The sequence below is a fragment of the Oncorhynchus masou genome, chromosome 10, assembly GCF_036934945.1.
Source record: "Oncorhynchus masou masou isolate Uvic2021 chromosome 10, UVic_Omas_1.1, whole genome shotgun sequence".
Lineage (NCBI taxonomy): Eukaryota > Metazoa > Chordata > Actinopteri > Salmoniformes > Salmonidae > Oncorhynchus > Oncorhynchus masou.
The window spans coordinates 20,298,984-20,317,618 of record NC_088221.1 but is presented as its reverse complement, the minus strand read 5'-3'; the positions used below and the strand labels follow the sequence as shown (position 1 = coordinate 20,317,618).

General features: G+C 46.4%; 1 protein-coding gene across 1 annotated transcript in view; it reads right to left on the bottom strand.

Annotated features, from left to right (window-relative positions):
- Window positions 1-18,635, bottom strand: part of vwa8 (von Willebrand factor A domain containing 8) — a 110,933-nt gene that overhangs the window by 42,890 nt on the left and 49,408 nt on the right. Inside the window, 11 exon segments of the mRNA XM_064976148.1 lie at window positions 8,069-8,273; window positions 10,430-10,511; window positions 10,652-10,856; window positions 12,000-12,151; window positions 12,493-12,602; window positions 15,430-15,555; window positions 15,644-15,708; window positions 15,946-16,068; window positions 17,068-17,255; window positions 17,450-17,588; window positions 17,767-17,875. Of these exon segments, the coding sequence (XP_064832220.1) occupies window positions 8,069-8,273; window positions 10,430-10,511; window positions 10,652-10,856; window positions 12,000-12,151; window positions 12,493-12,602; window positions 15,430-15,555; window positions 15,644-15,708; window positions 15,946-16,068; window positions 17,068-17,255; window positions 17,450-17,588; window positions 17,767-17,875 (1,504 nt within the window).

Below are 18,635 nucleotides of genomic sequence, written 5' to 3'. Positions count from 1 at the left end.
AGACGAAAGATTGAAGTGCCTTTGAACAGGGTATGGTAGTAGGTACCAGGCACACCGGTTTGTGTTAAGAACTGCAACGCTGCTGGGTTTTTCACACTCAACAGTTTCAAGAATGGACCACCACCCAAAGGACATCCAGCCAACTTGACACAACTGTGGGAAGCATTGGAGTCAACATGGGCCCGATGAATTGAGGCTGGACACTCAGTGTATAAGGGTGAATATTTGTGACACAACATTGCCTCATGATGGTGACAATAGGGACTACAAGATGTAGGCTGCAGTATTAGTTTTCAGAACTTTGAAGGACACAGGTACAGGCTACTACTGCACATTTAACAGGATCTGTACAATCTTAAAGTCAACTCTAGTCATTATATTTCTATATATCTACAAATTCAGAACATCTAACCTCACTAAACCATTCCCGGTCCTACCTGTATGGGCCTGCATTTATCACAAAGTGGTTTCTAGCAATCTGACCCTAAACCCATAAAAAGCTAGAGGTGTGAAAGTAAAACCTTCAGAGGAAACCTTCAGAGGAACTAGACTTCAGAGGAAATAGACTTCAGAGGAAACCTTCAGAGGAACTAGACTTCAGAAGAAACCTTCAGAGGAAACCTTCAGAGGAACTAGACTTCAGAGGAAACCTTCAGAGGAACTAGACTTCAGAGGAAACCTTCAGAGGAAACCTTCAGAGGAAACCTTCAGAGGAAACCTTCAGAGGAACTAGACTTCAGAGGAAACCTTCAGAGGAACTAGACTTCAGAGGAAACCTTCAGAAGAACTAGACTTCAGAGGAAACCTTCAGAGGAACTAGACTTCAGAGGAAACCTTCAGAGGAAACCTTCAGAGGAAACCTTCAGAGGAAACCTTCAGAGGAACTAGACTTCAGAGGAAACCTTCAGAGGAACTAGACTTCAGAGGAAACCTTCAGAAGAACTAGACTTCAGAGGAAACCTTCAGAGAAAACCTTCAGAAGAACTAGACTTCAGAGGAAACCTTCAGAGGAACTAGACTTCAGAGGAAACCTTCAGAAGAACTAGACTTCAGAGGAAACCTTCAGAAGAACTAGACTTCAGAGGAAACCTTCAGAAGAACTAGACTTCAGAGGAAACCTTCAGAGGAACTAGACTTCAGAGGCAACCTTCAGAGGAAACCTTCAGAGGAACTAGACTTCAGAGGAAACCTTCGGAGGAAACCTTCAGAGGAACTAGACTTCAGAGGAAACCTTCAGAGGAACTAGACTTCAGAGGAAACCTTCAGAGGAAACCTTCAGAGGAACTAGACTTCAGAGGAAACCTTCAGAAGAACTAGACTTCAGAGGAAACCTTCAGAAGAACTAGACTTCAGAGGAAACCTTCAGAGGAACTAGACTTCAGAGGCAACCTTCAGAGGAAACCTTCAGAGGAACTAGACTTCAGAGGAAACCTTCGGAGGAAACCTTCAGAGGAACTAGACTTCAGAGGAAACCTTCAGAGGAACTAGACTTCAGAGGAAACCTTCAGAGGAACTAGACTTCAGAGGAAACCTTCAGAGGAACTAGACTTCAGAGGAAACCTTCAGAAGAACTAGACTTCAGAGGAAACCTTCAGAGGAAACCTTCAGAGGAACTAGACTTCAGAGGAAACCTTCAGAGGAACTAGACTTCAGAGGAAACTAGACTTCAGAGGAAACCTTCAGAGGAACTAGACTTCAGAGGAACTAGACTTCAGAGGAAACCTTCAGAGGAACTAGACTTCAGAGGAAACCTTCAGAGGAAACATTCAGAAGAACTAGACTTCAGAGGAAACCTTCAGAGGAACGAGACTTCAGAGGAAACCTTCAGAGGAACTAGACTTCAGAGGAAACCTTCAGAGGAACTAGACTTCAGAGGAAACCTTCAGAGGAACTAGACTTCAGAGGAAACCTTCAGAGGAAACCTTCAGAGGAACTAGACTTCAGAGGAAACCTTCAGAGGAACTAGACTTCAGAGGAACTAGACTTCAGAGGAAACCTTCAGAGGAACTAGACTTCAGAGGAACTAGACTTCAGAGGAAACCTTCAGAGGAACTAGACTTCAGAGGAAACCTTCAGAGGAAACCTTCAGAGGAACTAGACTTCAGAGGAAACCTTCAGAGGAACTAGACTTCAGAGGAAACCTTCAGAGAAAACCTTCAGAGGAACTAGACTTCAGAGGCAACCTTCAGAGGAAACCTTCAGAGGAACTAGACTTCAGAGGAAACCTTCAGAGGAACTAGACTTCAGAGGAAACCTTCAGAGGAACTAGACTTCAGAGGAACTAGACTTCAGAGGAAACCTTCAGAGGAACTAGACTTCAGAGGAAACCTTCAGAGGAACTAGACTTCAGAGAAACCTTCAGAAGAACTAGACTTCAGAGGAAACCTTCAGAGGAACTAGACTTCAGAGGAAACCTTCAGAAGAAACCTTCAGAGGAACTAGACTTCAGAGGCAACCTTCAGAGGAAACCTTCAGAGGAACTAGACTTCAGAGGAAACCTTCAGAGGAACTAGACTTCAGAGGAAACCTTCAGAGGAACTAGACTTCAGAGGAACTAGACCTCAGAGGAAACATTCAGAGGAACTAGACCTCAGAAGGGGACACCCATAGAAATAGAATTATCTAGATTTATAAATTAGAAGCATTTCTATGGCGACACCATCCAGGTGGAAGTGGAGTCTGGGAGTGATCATTGCCTGTAAGAGGTGAAAGGTGACGAACACGTGTCTCCATGTTGATGCATCAGCACCAGTAAAGGGAGACTGACTGGGACTCCATTCTCATGAGTGTCAGTAAAATTGTGTCTGAGCATGACTCATGTTGAGTCACCAGTGTCAGTAAAAAAAAAGTGAGATGCGTGATTTATAGACGCCATACAGAAAATCACTAGCACCCGTATAAGGGCGACTGATGGTGCATGCATCTCCATCTTGGGTTGTGTGTGCCTGTAGAGGCCAACACGTGTCTCCATTTTGGCTCCCCGCTAGTGCGAGTAAGGGGTGAATCAGTGGGATACTGGGCCGCAGCTGCAGTGTGTGTGTGGTCACTTCCCCTCACTCCAACTGCTCACATTACCCGCTGGCCAAGCGAAAGAGAGAGCCCAAGACAGCCTCACAGGTGTTACCGGCCCAAAATACACCTGGACCTGTACCAAACCTACACTATCACATTCCTACAAGCTAAGAAACATTCAAGAAATATACATTTCGGGGGCACGTGTGTATTGGCCAGTAAGGATGTTGCCTTATCCATAGGTTGCTTGTGTCTGTCCTCTCCCCTGCCAGGTATGGTGTGTTTAGCTAACAGATTAGAGAAAGGTTCATAAGCAACAGCAAACAACATTTTAACCCCTCGGTTTACTCCTATAGAGAGACTACTGGGTGAAACCATTTTGTTTTGCATTGAAATGACTGGGATCTCTGAGGGATGGTCGAATTCCATTCGTCGCCAGTATCCAGTCAACATCCCTGGCATGGGGGAATTCCTTGTTAAGGGTGGGTGTTGAGAGTCTCTCTCTGCAATTAATAGGCTCGTAACCTTCTGCCCACAGATGGTTTATGGGGCATGAGGTGTGTGAGTGTGAGTGTGTGTGTGAGTGAGTGAGTGAGTGAGTGAGTGAGTGAGTGAGTGAGTGAGTGAGTGAGTGAGTGAGTGTGACTGGTTTGGCCAAGCAGAACTGTAGCGAGAACATAAGATCAGTACAGATATCATTGTCCGGTATAGTGTTGATGTATGTAAGTGTATGTGTGTGTGTTGATGGGTGATGTCAGTAATGTTGTAATGAAGAAATGTCTTCACTGCGACATGGGCAGCAGACGCTTCAGAGAACACATACACACAATAGGGCCATTATGAGGTCATAGTGAGCTGTCATTTATAGATGAGGCAAAGAGGTCAATGGAACTCGACCAAAACAATGGAAATGCCATGGAAACGCGTGGGGGAAAGATCTCGTGGGGGAAAGATGCCCAATCTCCTCAGTGCCCCCTAGGAAAATGTGCCCAAATTTTGGCTATTGTTTATTTTACGCTTGGATAAAAGCAGGAGTTTTTATTCAGAGCGACTTACAGTAGCAATTAGGGTTAAGTGCCTTGCTCAAGGGCACATTGGCAGATTGCTTATATGTATATTTCATACTATGTTGAGGTAAAAATCTGAGTATAACACTTGTATGGATTTCAACCACAATACATGTTCATTCATGTCATCACCAATCAACTGCATTACAGTGAAAAACAACTGACTAGCACCACCGATTTCTATATGCTAACTATGCAACCAGTTTATACTAACAGTTAGCATTTAACAGACTTCTTTAAAACCTGAAAAGGGGCCATTTCTAAACGCTGTGCAGTGAAAACAGCCAAATATACCCAGACACCCCAAAAAACACTGACTCAGACGCAGGTAAAATTCAACAAACATGAATGACATTATACGAGCTCAAACCTACATGCTCCCACAGTATCCATACCCATCTCGTTTGTTCTCATAATAAAAAGTGTCTCATTGTTCATCCTTTGGATATTTCTAGGGCTTGAAAAACCTTATGCCCCACGGTCTGCGTTCCATTGACCTCTTTACCACATCTATCTCTCCTCCATCAATGAAAAACAGCAGTGCTCTACCCTAATTAAACACTGTTAATCAGTGTGTGTGTGTGTGTGTGTGTGTGTGTGTGTATGTATCTGTCTCTCGGGCGCCTATACATCAAAGCTGTGGAATATCAGCCTTTGTTCTCATAGCAACTAGCAGCCACTGATATGGCGGCCATCCATTGATAACTGTAGTCAATTCTTTTCCCTTTTCGTTAGCCTTGTTCAAATGGCCGTTTGAACCTGAGCTGGTAGCTATAGAGTTCCACAGCTATGTGGTCATTGGACAGATATTGCCATTGTGACCGGAGAGGGTTAAAGGTTAGAGGTCAGATTTGTCGCTCTAATCCAGGACGTCCTGATCCTGGTCTGTAGAGACACAGGCTCACATTCACTCTCTCTCTCTCTGTGTGTGTGTGTGTGTGTGTGTGTGTCTGTGTCTGTGTCTGTGTCTGTGTGTGTGTGTGTGTGTGACTGTGTGTGTGTGTGTGTGTGTGTGTGTGTCTGTGTGTGTGTGTGTGTGTGTGTCTGTGTGAGACTGTGTGTGACTGTGTGAGACTGTGTATGTGTGTGTGTGTGTGTGTGTGTGTGTGTGTGTGTGTGTGTGTGTGTGTGTGTGTGTGTGTGTGTGTGTGTGTGTGTGTGTGTGTGTGTGACTGTGTGTGTGTGTGTGTGTGTGTGTGTGTGTGTGTGTGTGTGTGTGTGTGTGTGTGTGTGTGTGTGTGTATGTTTCGGCCAGAAACATTTGATTGTGTGTGTGAATGTGTGTGTAGCCATGTTATAGAGAGATGTGTTTGAGGAAGCACAGGGGAAGAAAGTGTTCATGTGTGTAGACAGATAAAATACCTCTCAGCCATGTTACAGAGAAACTCAAACAGCCATGTATGAGGAGGCTTGCTGTTTGCAGACGTAGTGAACCTCAAGTACAGTGAGGCTGCATGTGTGTGTGCAATTTCAGAAGGCTTAGTGAGTCAGTGTGTGTAGGTATGTGTGTGAGGGTTTTCAGTGGGCTTATTGGTAGTGTGAGTGTGATTGTGTGTGTGTGAAGGTAAGCTTACAGTGTTTGCAGAGAGAGAGAGAGAGAGAGAGAGCATAGGAAGAGAGTGTGTTTGAAGGGCCATGTTGCATGTGCTCAAGGTGACCATCAAAGAACACCCATAGATGGAGGAATCGAGCCTGAGAGAGGGGCTCTCACTTGTGCTTGTGTCTGTGTGTCTGTGTGTCTGTGTGTGTGTGTGTGTGTGTGTGTGTGTGTGTGAGTGTGAGTGTGTGTGTGTGTGTGTGTGTGTGTGTGTGTACCTGTGACCTGAGAGAAACTCTATATATTTCGATTGCATTAGCAAACATAAGTCTGGACTAGTGCTCTTCATTCCCTGTCATTAATTAATCAGGTGTTTGTTCACTCCAGCCTTCAAGACCATATGATTAGGTTTACACTTTTGGTACGATCCAATTGTACAAAAGTATTTGACTTGTCTTTGACTCAAGTCTATTGACATAACCATGTCATACACACTGCACAGTACTTGCCACTGTGTCCCTGACAATACTAACCACCCAAGCCAGGTCAACTCCATCACATCACACAATGACCCCTAGCTAGGATCAACAACGTCACACAATGACCCCTAGCTAGGGTCGACTCCATTACATCCCACATTACATTACATCCCACACTAGGCTAACCTTGTGGTTAGAGTGATGGGCTAGTAACCGGAAGGTTGCAAGTTCAAACCCCCGAGCTGACAAGGTACAAATCTGTCGTTCTGCCCCTGAACAGGCAGTTAACCCACTGTTCCTAGGCCGTCATTGAAAATAAGAATTTGTTCTTAACTTAACTTTAAATAAAGGTAAAAAAAAATATATATATATATATATATATATATATATATATATAAAGACCCCTAGCTAGGGTCAACTCCATCACATCACACAATGACCCCTAGCTAGGGTCAACTCCATCACATCCCACAATGACCCGGAGGTGACCGTAGCTAGGAGTCATTGTGTGATGTAACGAGTTGACCCTAGCTAGGGGTCATTGTGTGATGTAGTTTACCCTAGCTAGGGTCAACTACATCACACAATGACCCCTAGCTAGGGTCAACTCCGTTACATCACACAATGACTCCTATCTACGGTCACCTCCGTTACATCACACAATGACCCCGAGCTAGGGTCAACTACATCACACAATGACCCATAGCTAGGGTCAACTCCATTACATCACACAATGACCCTTAGCTAGGGTCAACTCCATCACATCACACAATGACCCCTAGCTAGAATCAACTCCATTACATCACACAATGATCCCTAGCTAGGGTCAACTACATCACACAATGACCCCTAGCTAGGGTCAACTACATCACACAATGACCCATAGCTAGGGTCAACTCATCACACAATGACTCCTATCTACGGTCACCTCCGTTACATCACACAATGACCCCGAGCTAGGGTCAACTACATCACACAATGACCCATAGCTAGGGTCAACTCCATTACATCACACAATGACCCTTAGCTAGGGTCAACTCCATTACATCACACAATGATCCCTAGCTAGGGTCAACTACATCACGCAATGACCCCTAGCTAGGGTCAACCCCATTACATCAGTGCTACAAGTATACTTAACATACTTCACATTATACCCATTAACAAAGAAAGACCAGTGATGACCTGTCTCTCATTCACAAAGACTACAACTGGAGGAATGTGAGAGAGAAAGTAGACATTTTCCCCAGGGCTCTCTAACTAGTGTTCCACACAGCGTTGAAAACTCCAGGACTGTTTGTGGTTCAGCAACACTCTACACTGAGTGTACACAATTAAGAACACCTGCTCTTTCCATGATATAGACTGACCAGGTGAATCCAGGTGAAAGCTATGATCCCTTCTTGATGTCACTTGTTCAATCCACTTCAATCAGTGTAGATGAAGGGGAGAAGACAGGTTAAAGAAGGATGTTTAAGCCTTGAGACAATTGAGACATGGATTGTGTACGTGCGCCATTCAGATGGTGAATGGGAAAGACGAAAGATTGAAGTGCCTTTGAACAGGGTATGGTAGTAGATACCAGGCAAACCGGTTTGTGTCAAGAACTGCAACGCTGCTGGGTTTTTCACACTCAACAGTTTCAAGAATGGACCACCACCCAAAGGACATCCAGCCAACTTGACACAACTGTGGGAAGCATTGGAGTCAACATGGGCCCGATGAATTGAGGCTGGACACTCAGTGTATAAGGGTGAATATTTGTGACACAACATTGCCTCATGATGGTGACAATAGGGACTACAAGATGTAGGCTGCAGTATTAGTTTTCAGAACTTTGAAGGACACAGGTACAGGCTACTACTGCACATTTAACAGGATCTGTACAATCTTAAAGTCAACTCTAGTCATTATATTTCTATATATCTACAAATTCAGAACATCTAACCTCACTAAACCATTCCCGGTCCTACCTGTATGGGCCTGGCGTCCTCTGAGCCAATCATGGTCCTCCATTCCAGCAGGGAGCGCTGCAGGTTCTCCAATCCAGTCTCCCAGAGCCGCACATACCCGCCCATATCCACCGTGACCACGCCCCCCGAACCCAGACCGGCCAATAGCACGTCAGAGTCGGACACCTTCGACATCCACGATGTGTAAGGAGAGACACTAAGAGACCTGTCAATCAAATGAAACAATCAATTAGAGAGAGGGTGCGAGACAACGAACCAATCCGATGAGTGTTCTAGTAAACCAATCAGAGGATGGAGTTTTAAGACACAGTAGTCTTTAACATTTCAACTACTCCCAATCCCAAATCCACTCCAGCCCCTAGACACTTGTGTAGATCAGAAGGGATTGGATAGGTATACTCTGTGAAAGTGATGGCCACTTCCTCTTTACTTCCTTAAGTTTCCCCCATACAGCACTGTTTTGAACTGGCTTCACAATTATATAATTAAATTCATTAAATTACTTACACGGTTATTGAAGATATATACAATTATATTCGGCTTTGAAGTTTTTAGTATTTTTTTTCACTTGAAGAACATTGCGCTCATTGAAAACCATTTTTCAAAAATACAAAAGTTTAAAAACAACAAGGCTGAGAGGCAGTCACTTCCTGGTTACTTAGCAACACACGTAGCTCAACCTTAACCTCTGACAGAGTAAGTGGAACTCTCACCATATTGCTTATACCTATCCAATCCCTTCAGATACACATACAGTACATTTGGAAAGCATTCAGATCCCTAGACTTTTTCCACATTTTGCTACATTACAACCCTATTCTAAAATGGATTAAATAAACACAAATCCTCAGCAATCTACACACAATACCCCCATAATGACAAAGCGAAAACAGGTTCTGAGAAATCTTTGTATAATGTATAAAAAATATATATATATTATTATTATTTACACAAGTATTCAGACCCTTTGCTATGAGACTCGAAATTGAGCTCAGGTGCATCCTGTTTCAATTGATCACCCTTGAGATATTCCTACAAATTGATTGGAGTCCACCTGTGGCAAATCAAATGTATTTGATATGATTTAGAAAAGCACACACCTGTCTATATAAGGGCCCACAGTTGACAGTGCATGTCAGAGTAAAAACCAAGCCATGAGGTCGAAGGAATTGTCCGTAGAGCTCCGCCACTGGATTGTGTCGAGACTCAGATCTGGGGAAGGGTACCATAACATTTCTGCAGCACTGAACGTCCCCAAGAACAGAGTGGACTGCATCATTCTTAAATGAAAGAAGTTTGGAACCACTAAGACTCTTCCTAGAGCTGGGCACCCGGCCAAACTGAGCAATAGGTGGAGAAGGGACTTGGTCAGGGAGGTGCCCAAGAACCCGATGGTCACTCTGACAGAGCTCTAGAGTTCCTCGTTGAAAACGGTAGAACCTTCCAGAAGGACAACCATTTCTGCAGCACTCCACCAATCAGGCCTTTATGGTAGACTGTCCAGACTGAAGCCACTCCTCAGTAAATGGCACATGACAGCCCACTTGGAGTTTGCCAAAAGGCACTTAAAGACTCTCAGACCATGAGAAACAAGATTCTCTGGTCTGATGAAACCAAGATTCAACTCTTTGACCTGAATACAAAGTGTCAGGAGGAAACCTGGCACCATCCCTAAGGTGAAGCATGGTGGTGGCAGCATCCTGCTGTGGGGATGTTTTTCAGAGGCAGGAACTGGGAGACTAATCAGAATCGAGGCAAAAGATGAACAGAGCAAAGTACAGAGATATACTTGATGAAAACCTGCTCCAGAGGGCTCAGTCTGGACAACAGGACAACGATCCAAGACAATGCAGGTGTGGCTTCAGGACAAGTCTATGAATGTCCTTGAGTGGCCTAGCCAGAGCCCGGACTTGAACCCAATCGAACATCTCTGGTGAGACCTGAAAATAGCTGTGTAGCAAAGCTCCCCATCCAACCTGACAGAGCTTGAGAGGATCTGCAGAGAAGAATGGAAGAAACTCCCCAAATACAGGTGTGCCAAACTTGAAGCGTCATACCCAAAAAGACTTGAGGCTGTAATTCCTGCCAAAGGTGCTTCAACAAAGTACTGAGTAAAGGGTCTGAATACTTATGCAAATGTGATTAAAAAAATAATTTTGCAAACATTTTTTGCAAACACAATTTGTCATTATGGGGCATTGCGTGTAGATTTAATTCATTTTAGAATAAAGCTGTAACCTAACAAAATGTGTAAAAAGTCAAGGGGTCTGAATACTTTCCAAAGGCACTGTATGTGTATAGGGAGGTAGGGGCTATGTGCGGGTGGATTTGGGTTAGTGTTCTATCAGAGTCCAGATATACCTTGGGACAGGAATATACTTCAGCTTCTTAGAGTTCAGGTCAGTCACCTCCAGGTAGGCAGCGGTCATCGGGGGTGTGACGTCTGTGTGACACACACGTACAAACACCCCCCCCACACAAACAAACAAACAAACTATTGAGTATCCCAGGTTAAGGGTATGAATCAGACTCGGTTGTCTCTACACCAAAGTCAGCTATGCTATTGTACAGTGAGGCTCTGACCTGGGGGGAAGATATCTTTCAGGGGCACCTGTCCAGGTGGTAGGGCCCGGACCACCTGATTGGCCGACAGCAGACTGACACAGTTGGTCCGTTTGGCCACGCTGGACTTCAGCCCGCCCTGGGAGAAAATTTTACCTCCCGAGTCCCCGCCCCTCATCTCTGATAGGTCCACGTCCCTCTTAAAGCTGTACACCTCATTAGGAGACTACAGTGCAGGGAGAGAGAAACAACAAAGCGATTCTAACTTCACACCTCTAATCAAAAGTCATGACATCTTTTATTAAAAGGAATTAGAGTTGAAGTCGGAAGTTTACATAGACCTTAGCCAAATACATTTAAACTCAGTTTTTCACAATTCCTTTTATTTAATCCCCATAAGAATGTCCTGTCTTAGGTCACTTAGGATCACCACTTTATTTTAAGAATGTGAAATGTCAGAATAATAGTAGAGAGAATTATTTATTTCGGCTTTTATTTCTTTCAACACATTTCCAGTGGGTCAGAAGTTTACATACACTCAATTAGTATTTGGTAGCATTGCCTTCAAATTGTTTAATTTGGGTCAAATGTTTTGGGTAGCCTTCCACAAGCTTCCCACAATACGTTGTGTGAATTTTGGTCCATTCCTTCTGACAGAGCTGGTGTAACTGAGTCAGGTTTGTAGGCCTACTTGCTTGCACACACTTTTTCAGTTGTGCCCACAAATTTTCTATGGGATTGAGGTCAGGGCTTTGTGATGGCCACTACAACACCTTGACTTTGTTGTCCTTAAGCCATTTTGCCACAACTTTGGAAGTATGCTTGGACTCATTGTCTATTTGGAAGATATATTTGCGACCAAGCTTTAACTTCCTGACTGATGTCTTGGGATGTTGCTCCAATATATCCACATAATTTTCTTTCCTCGTGATGGCATCTATTTTGTGAAGTGCACCAGTCCCTCTGGCAGCAAAGCACCCCCACAACATGATGCTGCCACCCCCGTGCTTCACGGTTGGGATGGTGTTCTTCGGCTTGTAAGCCTCCCCCTTTTTCCTCCAAACATAACGATGGTCATTATGGCCAAACAGTTCTATTTCTGTTTCATCAAACTAGGGGACATTTCTCCAAAAAGTACGATCTTTGTCCCCATGTGCAGTTGCAAACCGTAGTCTTGCTTTTATGACGGTTTTGGAGCAGTGGCTTCTTCCATGCTGAGCGGCCTTTCAGGTTATGTCGATATAGAACTCATTTTGCTGTGGATATAGATACTTTTGTACCTCTCTAACCAAAAGTCAAGATATTTCTCATCAAAAAGTCTTGGTAGCTATAATAAAAACTAATTGATCATTATACGCTGGTCTCTCACCATGAGGTCAGGGAAGCCCACTACGATGCGTGCGTAGGAGGAGGTGTCAGAAAGGAGTCGGTTGGGAGAGACTATCTTCTGACCCAGGGCTGCACTCAGGTTCTCATTAGGCAGCTGGTCACTACCGACTGTCTGGGGTACACACATCTCATCTGAGAGACAGAGGGGGGAGAGAGAGGGACAGACAGAGAGAGGGAGAGAGGCAGGGGGGAGAAAGAGAGAGGAAATGAGGGAGGCAGACAGAGAGGAGAGGAGGGAGAGAGAGAGGGAAAGAGGTAGGGAGAAGGAGGGAGACAGAGATATAGATTTATATGGGCAGGTGGGAGTAGATGCGGAAAGAAAGGGAGATGGGGGGTGAAGAAAGAAGAAAAGCGAGAGGTACGAGCGAGGGAGAGAGATGGGGAGGAAGGTTGAGGACGGGTATGAACTTAGTGTCAGGGACATTAAATGACTCATGTCCTCACCTTATATGTTGAGTGTTCTGTTGTGTTACCTGAGCTGGCTCCATGGCCAGTGCTGACGCCGTCCTCACTGACGCTGTGTAGCTGACACACCCCAGAGTCTTCTGCTCCCATGTGCATTGGTTTGGTCAGTAGGAACTTCCTGTAAACAAAAATACCCCCCGGATCCCACCCCCTCGATGAATGAGGATAGAAGAAGAGCAGAGGAGAAGAGAAGAAATGAGAAGAGAAGAGAAAAGATGAAAAGAGGAAAGAAGAGAGGTGAATGAGGGAGAATAGCAGAGCAGAGTAAAGGAGGGGAGCAGAGCAGAATAAAGGAGAGGAGCAGAGCAGAGTAAAGGAGAGGAGCAGAGCAGAGTAAAGGAGAGGAGCAGAGTAAAGGAGAGGAGCAGAGTAAAGTAGGGGAGCAGAGCAGAGTAAAGGAGAGGAGCAGAGCAGAGTAAAGGAGGGGAGCAGAGCAGAGTAAAGGAGGGGAGCAGAGCAGAGTAAAGGAGGGGAGCAGAGCAGAGTAAAGGAGAGGAGCAGAGTAAAGGAGGGGAGCAGAGCCGAGTAAAGGAGAGGAGCAGAGCAGAGTAAAGGAGAGGAGCAGAGCAGAGTAAAGGAGGGGAGCAGAGTAAAGGAGAGGAGCAGAGCAGAGTAAAGGAGGGGAGCAGAGTAAAGGAGGGGTGCAGAGTAAAGGAGAGGAGCAGAGTAAAGGAGAGGAGCAGAGCAGAGTAAAGGAGAGGAGCAGAGCAGAGTAAAGGAGCAGAGTAAAGGAGAGGAGCAGAGCAGAGTAAAGGAGAGGAGCAGAGTAAAGGAGAGGAGCAGAGCAGAGTAAAGGAGGGGAGCAGAGCAGAGTAAAGGAGGGGAGCAGAGCAGAGTAAAGGTGGGGAGCAGAGCAGAGTAAAGGTGGGGAGCAGAGCAGAGTAAAGGAGAGGAGCAGAGCAGAGTAAAGGAGAGGAGCAGAGCAGAGTAAAGGAGATGAGCAGAGCAGAGTAAAGGAGGGGAGCAGAGTAAATGAGGGGAGCAGAGTAAAGGAGGGGTGCAGAGTAAAGGAGATGAGCAGAGTAAAGGAGAGGAGCAGAGCAGAGTAAAGGAGGGGAGCAGAGTAAAGGAGAGGAGCAGAGCAGAGTAAAGGAGGGGAGCAGAGTAAAGGAGGGGAGCAGAGTAAAGGAGAGGAGCAGAGTAAAGGAGAGGAGCAGAGCAGAGTAAAGGAGGGGAGCAGAGTAAAGGAGGGGTGCAGAGTAAAGGAGAGGAGCAGAGTAAAGGAGAGGAGCAGAGCAGAGTAAAGGAGAGGAGCAGAGCAGAGTAAAGGAGCAGAGTAAAGGAGAGGAGCAGAGCAGAGTAAAGGAGAGGAGCAGAGTAAAGGAGAGGAGCAGAGCAGAGTAAAGGAGGGGAGCAGAGCAGAGTAAAGGAGGGGAGCAGAGCAGAGTAAAGGAGAGGAGCAGAGTAAAGGAGGGGAGCAGAGCAGAGTAAAGGAGAGGAGCAGAGCAGAGTAAAGGAGAGGAGCAGAGCAGAGTAAAGGAGATGAGCAGAGCAGAGTAAAGGAGGGGAGCAGAGTAAAGGAGAGGAGCAGAGTAAATGAGGGGAGCAGAGTAAAGGAGGGGTGCAGAGTAAAGGAGATGAGCAGAGTAAAGGAGAGGAGCAGAGCAGAGTAAAGGAGGGGAGCAGAGTAAAGGAGAGGAGCAGAGCAGAGTAAAGGAGGGGAGCAGAGTAAAGGAGGGGTGCAGAGTAAAGGAGAGGAGCAGAGTAAAGGAGAGGAGCAGAGCAGAGTAAAGGAGCAGAGTAAAGGAGAGGAGCAGAGCAGAGTAAAGGAGAGGAGCAGAGTAAAGGAGAGGAGCAGAGCAGAGTAAAGGAGAGGAGCAGAGCAGAGTAAAGGAGGGGTGCAGAGTAAAGGAGAGGAGCAGAGTAAAGGAGAGGAGCAGAGTAAAGGAGAGGAGAGGAGCAGAGCAGAGTAAAGGAGGGGAGCAGAGCAGAGTAAAGGAGAGGAGCAGAGTAAAGGAGGGGAGCAGAGCAGAGTAAAGGAGAGGAGCAAAGCAGAGTAAAGGAGATGAGCAGAGTAGAGTAAAGGAGAGGAGCAGAGCAGAGTAAAGGAGGGGAGCAGAGTAAAGGAGAGGAGCAGAGCAGAGTAAATGAGGGGAGCAGAGTAAATGAGGGGAGCAGAGTAAATGAGGGGTGCAGAGTAAAGGAGATGAGCAGAGTAAAGGAGAGGAGCAGAGCAGAGTAAAGGAGGGGAGCAGAGTAAAGGAGAGGAGCAGAGCAGAGTAAAGGAGGGGAGCAGAGTAAAGGAGGGGTGCAGAGTAAAGGAGAGGAGCAGAGTAAAGGAGAGGAGCAGAGCAGAGTAAAGGAGAGGAGCAGAGTAAAGGAGAGGAGCAGAGCAGAGTAAAGGAGAGGAGCAGAGCAGAGTAAAGGAGGGGAGCAGAGTAAAGGAGGGGTGCAGAGTAAAGGAGAGGAGCAGAGTAAAGGAGAGGAGCAGAGCAGAGTAAAGGAGCAGAGTAAAGGAGAGGAGCAGAGCAGAGTAAAGGAGAGGAGCAGAGTAAAGGAGAGGAGCAGAGCAGAGTAAAGGAGAGGAGCAGAGTAAAGGAGGGGAGCAGAGTAAAGGAGGGGTGCAGAGTAAAGGAGAGGAGCAGAGTAAAGGAGAGGAGCAGAGCAGAGTAAAGGAGCAGAGTAAAGGAGAGGAGCAGAGCAGAGTAAAGGAGAGGAGCAGAGCAGAGTAAAGGAGAGGAGCAGAGCAGAGTAAAGGAGAGGAGCAGAGCAGGGTAAAGGAGAGGAGCAGAGCAGAGTAAAGGAGCAGAGTAAAGGAGAGGAGCAGAGCAGAGTAAAGGAGAGGAGCAGAGCAGGGTAAAGGAGAGGAGCAGAGCAGAGTGAAGGACAGGAGCAGAGTAAAGGAGGGGAGCAGAGTAAATGAGGGGAGCAGAGTAAAGGAGAGGAGCAGAGTAAAGAAGGGGAGCAGAGTAAAGGAGAGGAGAGGCGAGTAGAGGATTAATTACTTGTTGGTGTTGCTCTCCACCAGTAGCCAGCGATCCTCTGCCACCAGAAATACCTTGCTGAGGTTGATGGGGAGGGAGATGGTGTGAACCCGGCCCTCCAGCACATCCAGCACATCCAACTGGTTACTACAGCAACACAGGAGGGACACACTTCACTTTACAGTTTCCAAAAAACAACGGGGAAGGAGGTAGAGTAGCAATGAGCTGAGCTTACCCGCCCTCCTTGTAGAACAGGAGCCAGTTCTTGTAGGCAAACTCCCGGCACATCTTATGACCTCCCTAATAAAGAACATTCTGGATTACGTAGTGTACAGTACACAGGTGACAACCTGTTTTGGTGTCTCGAGTTATTGTTCTGTTAAAGAGATATTCACAAAAAAACGTCTACGCATGTATGACATACTGTATCCTGTGTACGTGGCATATTATGTCTGACTTTATCTTGTGGATTTTGTTGTACAAGTGGTATAAAGGAAGTGGTCAGATGGCCGAATGGAGTTTCAGTGGGTATGAGACCTGTGCCTCCTTGCTGCTGCTCCACCATTTGGAAGCTTTAGGGGCGGGCTGTTCTGGCTCCTGTGACAGAATGAGTCTCCTCACCGCTCCTGTTAATACGTCTAGATGTAATACTGTGTTACTCTGTGAGAGAGAGAGAGAGAGAGAGAGAGAGAGAGAGAGAGAGAGAGAGAGAGAGAGAGAGAGAGAGAGAGAGAGAGAGAGAGACAGAGAGAGAACTTGGTTAGAAAGAGCAGTTGCGGGAGAATCAGGCCACAGTGATCTGCAGGACTAAGCTGTGTTATGCAGGTAGGCTACATCTGGAAGGACCAAGGATTTTGTCTGTTCCACATACGGAACTGTGGGGAGCGGTCTCCTCTTGACGGACATTAAAGCACAATAGATTCATTCCTCCCTTCACACCCCAGTCACCAGGGGGCGCCACTATCCAGTGTTAATCTTCCACGACAGTGAGTGGTCACTGTGCATGCGTGCGTGTAAGTGTCTCGCTAAGCTAAGCCACGGCTTTTATTCATGACTCACACAGCTAAATCTTCAGTTAACTTTTTAAGGGGAAAGCCAAGGGGCAGGGGAATAGCAATCCCGGGACTAACCCTCCCTCCACCATACTGTAATAGCTTCCTTATGGCCTAGCTCTTTGAACTCTGAGATATATATATAAATATATATATATATATACGTATAGAAACCAACTGTCACTCTTTGAGAGTTGGTGCTGCAGTGTGTGTGCGTGTGTGTATGTGTGCACGTGTGTGTGTTCTGGCGAGCTGACCGTGTTCCATTAAAAACATTTCTTTCTTGTTTTATTTTTTTTTCTCCCCTGAGAGAGCCATGACCTCTGCATAACCTCCGTTATGATATCTGGAGTTCCATTTGTTTGGACAGGAGAAATGACATACTATCACTCACTTTCTCTCTCTCTCTCTCTCTCTCTCTCTCTCTCTGTTTTCCTGTCCTCCACCCAAAACAAAGGCTATTTCTTCCCCCCTAATATGTCAAAGCTGTATAATCATTTGGGTTATGAGAGAGCGCACGGCGTGTGCATACGCATCCGTTTTCAGCCATCTCTCAGAGTCTGGAGCTATAGGAGGTGGGTGTGTGCGTCTCTGAGGTCTCCCCTACCTGTTCCTCATGTAGCACCACCTGTCCCTCCAGTGGGCTGCCCAGGGCAGCGACAGTCACAAAGGGCTGCCAGACTCCACTGATGGTCCTGGGGAAGACATCATACAGCTCCATACACTGGACTGTGTCCCCGCTCTCCTTCATGGCAAACAGGCACACCGGGTTACACGTAGCCATGTAGATCGCATCTGAAATAGGAAGTTAGTGTGCTAGTGTGTGGAGGAGGTGGGGGCTGTTGTGTACTCTTGTTCTCTCGTTGCGTGCAGACATACTGGGTTACATGTAGCCACACAGTTTGCGATGTGTGTGTGTGTGTGTGTGTGTGTGTGTGTGAGGTGTGTTTAAATGCATGCGTGTGGCGGCGTGTGTATGGATCTCCTACCGTTGTTGGTGGTGATGTCACAGATGATGTTGACCTCGCTCATAGGGATCTGCCAGGTAGCTTTCTCTTCGGTAAAGCTCAGAGCTCTGGACTCCTGCCTCTCACAGGGATAGCCCTGCACACGTAGAAACACTGGCCCCTACAAAGTCAAGGACACAAATTGATGGCCCCGTCTAGAAACCTCTAGCCCCTATGCACTTCATAAACTGTGTGTGTGTGTTAGTATCTTTAAAATGTGTGTGTGTGTGTGTTAGTACCTTTAAAATGTGTGTGTTAGTATATTTAAAATGTGTGTGTGTGTGTGTGTGTGTTATTACCTTTATATCGATAGGGTGCGTCTCTGTAGGGCAGAGCAGTTTGCGCCTGGCATTCCCCTCCTGGTTGGTGGTCCAGTAGCCAGACATCCTGACCTCTGGGAGGGGAAGCCTATGAGGGAGGGGGAGAGGTCACAGGTCATTACCATGACAACCACACACAGCACTATCAGAAAGGTGCGAAGGAATCTTAGGATCTCAATGAAGCCCTATTCCCTAAAGTACAAATAGGGCTCTAGGACTGACTAAAACTAAGTGCACTACATGTATATAGGGTAAGTGTAGTATCATATGGGATTAAATTTACCCCTTTTTCTCCCCAAGTTCATGGTTTCCAATTGGTAGTTAGAGTCTTGGTCGAGAGCCGTGCATCCTCCGAAACACAACCCAACCAGCCGCACTGCTTCTTGACACAATCCCCACTTAACCCGGAAGCCATCCGCACCAACGTGTCAGAGGAAACACCGTACACCTGGCGACCATGTCAGCGTGCACTGTGCCCGGCCCGCCACAGCAGTCACTAGTGCGCGATGGGACAAGGACATCCCTGCCGGTCAAATTATCCCCGAACCCGGACGACACCGGGCCAATTGTGCGCCACCCCATGGGTCTCCCGGTCGCTGCCGGCTGCGACAGAGCCTGGACCCAGAATCTCTAGTGGCACAGCTAGTACTGCGATGCATTGCCTTAGACCACTGCGCCAATCGTGAGGACATATCGTATGGGATTTGAGTAAAAAGATATGGGGGTGCATCTCAGTCAAACGTTCATCGTCTTCTCTCCCTCATCTGCACTAATCTGAAAATACAGACGAGGGGATATCAATAAGTTGTGCGTTTTGTGTGGTCTGTGAATAAATAGCATTTTGTGTG